Source organism: Pediculus humanus, genomic scaffold (assembly GCF_000006295.1).
Source record: "Pediculus humanus corporis 1103172108310 genomic scaffold, whole genome shotgun sequence".
NCBI classification, from domain to species: domain Eukaryota; kingdom Metazoa; phylum Arthropoda; class Insecta; order Psocodea; family Pediculidae; genus Pediculus; species Pediculus humanus.
The window spans coordinates 752461-756719 of NW_002987879.1; the positions used below are offsets into that span (position 1 = coordinate 752461).

General features: G+C 21.0%; 1 protein-coding gene across 1 annotated transcript; it reads left to right on the plus strand.

The window, feature by feature from the left end:
• Nucleotides 1–2856: 2856 nt before the first annotated feature.
• Phum_PHUM586680 (uncharacterized protein) lies at nt 2857–3240 on the plus strand (the record flags this gene model as incomplete). The annotated part of the gene is made up of 3 exons (XM_002432433.1): nt 2857–2898; nt 2948–3017; nt 3056–3240. 3 exons carry the CDS (start codon nt 2857–2859, stop codon nt 3238–3240), a joined length of 297 nt encoding a protein of 98 aa, XP_002432478.1.
• Between the last annotated feature and the right edge of the window lie 1019 nt (nt 3241–4259).

Sequence of the window (4259 nt, forward strand, 5' to 3'; positions counted from 1 at the left end):
TTATTATTATTACTACCAAATTATTTAAATAATATGTATTGGAAAATAAATAAATAAATAATTGTATGTATTAATTATATTAAAATTTTTATTTTTAAATTATGTATTAAACGTTGCTATTATTATTATTATTATTGCTTTTTCGAGCGTGAAAAAAAAATTACAATTGAATTCATTATTATTATTATTATTATGAATTTCGAAACGGAGGTTGTAATAATAATAATAATTTTTCGTTATTAATAAAAAAAAAAAAAAAAAAATTACCCGAATTTACGTACCTGAAAATTATATGTCGTATATTTTGATCGTTATTATTATTATTTATTTATTTATGTATGTCACGATCGAAAAATAATAATAATAATAGTTTATTTATTTATTTAGTTCATTATTATTATTATTTCTTGCGATGAAAATAAATAAATAAGTAAATAAAATAATAAAAAGGAATTTGGTTCACGTTGCCAATAATATTATTCGTGTTATTAATTTACCATTCGTTTATTATTATTATTATTATCAAATTATTACATAAATGTTTTATTTATTTATTTATTTATTGATTTATTTTTTTATACAATGTAATTTATACGATTATTAAAAAAAAACAAAAAAAAATCATTTCCTCCTCGAGGTATTTCCACCTTGTCGCGGTGAGGAGGCTTTGTACGTTTTCATTCAATTTCTATTATTATTATTATTTATATTATTTATTATTATTAAAAAAATTACTTAATAACGGTGTCGGTAATTTTTTAGTTTGTTTGTTTTATTACGGTGAGGGGTTAGGTAATAATTTTTTTTTTTTTTCGTTAAAGAATTGAATGAAAACTACAACTAAGAGAAATACCATAAAATACGTTATAAAACCTTTTTTTTTTTTTATTGCACGAAAGGTTTAACGTATTTTTTTTTTTTTTAATGTTTAGCTGATATCATATCACGAAATTTATTATTATTATTATTATTATTATACATTTATATTCTCCCCCCGTTAAAAACAAATGTAATTTATCCTTATTTATTATTATTATCATAATTATTTAAGTTGCGTGTGGAATTTAATCTTTATAATAAATCAGCTTAACATTTTTATTATTATTATATAATATACGTCTGATCTCAACAATTAATAATTTATATTTATATTAATAATAATAATAATATAGTATATCGTTATATATATAAACAAATACATATATTATTACAATTTATATATATAAAAATTAAGGTACAAATATAATTATTATTTATAAGAATATATTATATTAATCGGTGTTAATTATAATTATTATTATTAATTAAGGCTTTCAAAGGATCGATAATTTAATTATAATTTTTAGTATAAGTTTTAATAATAATAATAATAATAATAATATACGGTTGAGTCGTTCATATATATATATTATTATTTTTTTAATGGATTCGTTTGTGAGTTTATTCGTAATTGTAAAATTATCATTATTATTATTATCATAAAATAATCATCATTATATTGATGATGACGTAATTTAATATATAATAATATTTAGATTAGTTATCGTCGTGTTTAATATTAATAATAATAATAATAATATAAAAGATTATTGGGAGTTTGTTTTATGTAGTTATAGATTTGTTTCCGTTTGTAGATATTATTTATTAATATGTGTCCGATGTTTGTTTGTTTGTTTGTTTGTTTGTTTATATAAGGAAAAGTTCTATATTTCAAAACAATAGCCGAAAGTTTTTTATCATTATTATTATTTTTATTCTCGAAAGTTCTTTTTTTTTAAAAAAAAAATAAATTTTTATTAATGTTATTATTATTAATATTATTATTATCATTACTATTATTATTATTATTATTATTATTATTATTATTATTATTATTATTATAACAATAAAATGGCCTTAATGCATTTCACAAATTATAAATTAAAAAATATTTTCTACCTCATAAAATGATTTTTAAATTCAATTTATTTCGTTTACACGTTTTAAATATGTATTTATATTATATTATATTATATTATGTAACAGTATTGAAAAGAAAACTGGGATTAAATTATAATAATATACGTCGCAATTACATTATATATTACATTTATATACTTAATAATCAATTTATATATTATTATTTTTTTTATTTTTTAAAGCTTATATTATTATTTTTAATAATATTATTTATATTATTATTTTATATATTATATATTCGTATATTTATTATTACGTAAGAAAAAATGAGAAAGACGATGATGATGATGATGAGAATAATTATGATGACGATGAAAAATTACAATTAGTATTATTATTATTAATATTATATTATAAAATTTTTCTATATTAAAAATAATTATTATATGTATATTAAAAATCATATCATTATTTAATGTTATTTATATTATAAGAAAAGTATATGTTTATTATTAACCGTTATGTAAGTGTTAGTTTATTAAGTAATAATAATAATAATAATTAAACGGATGTGACGTAATTAAATGAGTAAAATGGTTGGAGGATGATTTTGTGGAGTGGATAAGATGTTGATTGATTTTTTTACAAAAGGAAAATCGATCGTGGTGGAGAAAAAGGAAAGCGTTCAAAGGAATTCAAAGGACGTTTCGATGACGAAATGGAAAATATAATAATAATAATAATTTTAATGATTACAACGATACAAAAATACCTCAATGGCAAACTCTCATTTAATCAATTAAAATTAATTAATTAAAAAAAAAAAATTTATGTATGTATGTATGTATCACGTGACTAATAAATAAATAAACTTCAGATGAGGTTTTCGTGAAGGAAACATTACGTCAAAGCAGAGGGAAGAGCGTGGAGTTGATAAAAAAAAAAGGAAAAACGGAAATGACGTCATTTATGAAAATATCAAAATTTCAAAAATTTCCGGTGAGTTTGTTTTTTTTTTTTTTTTTTTAATTGAATTGAATAGAAATAGGTTTATTATTTTTACGTTGGGAAACACGGCGAATCCGTTTCCGGTTCAAATACGGAATGGGAAAAAAAAGGTAACGAACGAACGAAGGAAAAAAAAATTTTCTTATAGGAAATGGAAAAGAAAATGGCGAATGGATTAGAATAGAAGATGAAAATGTTGATGTTTGGGAAGTAACTATTGGATTTGGTAACCAGTTAATTAGGTTACCTGTCCGACAGTTACTCCTTGATTTTAACAAAACGTCGCCGGAAGTAACCTTTTCTGACGTCACACTCGCAAATAGGATGACATAAACGGAAGTGAACATTCAAAGGATGGGTCTCAAATTGGTATATTGATTTTTTTTTTTTATTCTCTCTCTCTCTCTCTCCCTATCTCCCTCTCTCACTTTCTCTCTCCTTCTCTTTCTCTTTCTCTCTCACTTCCTCTTTCTCTCTCTCACTTCTTCTTTCCCTCTTTCACTCCTTCTCTTTCTTTCTGACACTAACTAAAACTAAAATTTAACAAAATCATCAAAACTTTCTTTAATTATTATTATTATTATTATTATTATTATTATTATTATTATTATTATTATTTTGTTTGTTTTCCATCTTCCATAATGAATTGTGTAGTATTTGACATTCGATATCTGACAACTCGAACTCGAACTCGATTATAAAAAAAAAAAAAAACCTTCTTAAAGGTAATTTAAAATTATATTGTTTCGTCAATTTCAAAAACTTTAATAAGATTTAATGTTAATAATAATAATAATAATAATGATAAGTTACTTAATAAAAACTTTTGTGTTGATTGCTGTGTTTGCGCAAAAGGTTTCAAGTTCTTGTCACCGGAAATTCAAATCTATTAATTTAAAACTTTCAAATGAATTTTCTTTCTTTCTTTTCTTCTTCTTCTTTTTTTTTTTTTATTTAAAAACGAAAACTTTAAATGATAATAATAATAATAATACCGAGAATTCAGGAACACACGTGGAAGGAATTTTTTTTTGGGTGAGTACTTTTTTTTTTTTAATAAAATTTTTTTTCACTGGATAAAATACGAATTGTGACGTAAGAAAATTTTAATTAATTTATCTAATGACACGTTATAAAATTGTAACAGTTTAATAAGATTATTATTTTTTTTTTTTCGTTTTTTTTCCAGGTAGAGTTATCATTTTGTGTTTTATTTATAAAAAAAAAAAAAAAAGAAGACACGTGAATGGGCAAGAACGTGGGGACACACGTGTAGGAAAGAACGTGATGGGGACACGTGTAATTTAGGAAAATAAAAAAAAAAAAAATTGACGTAAGGAATTTTTATAAAA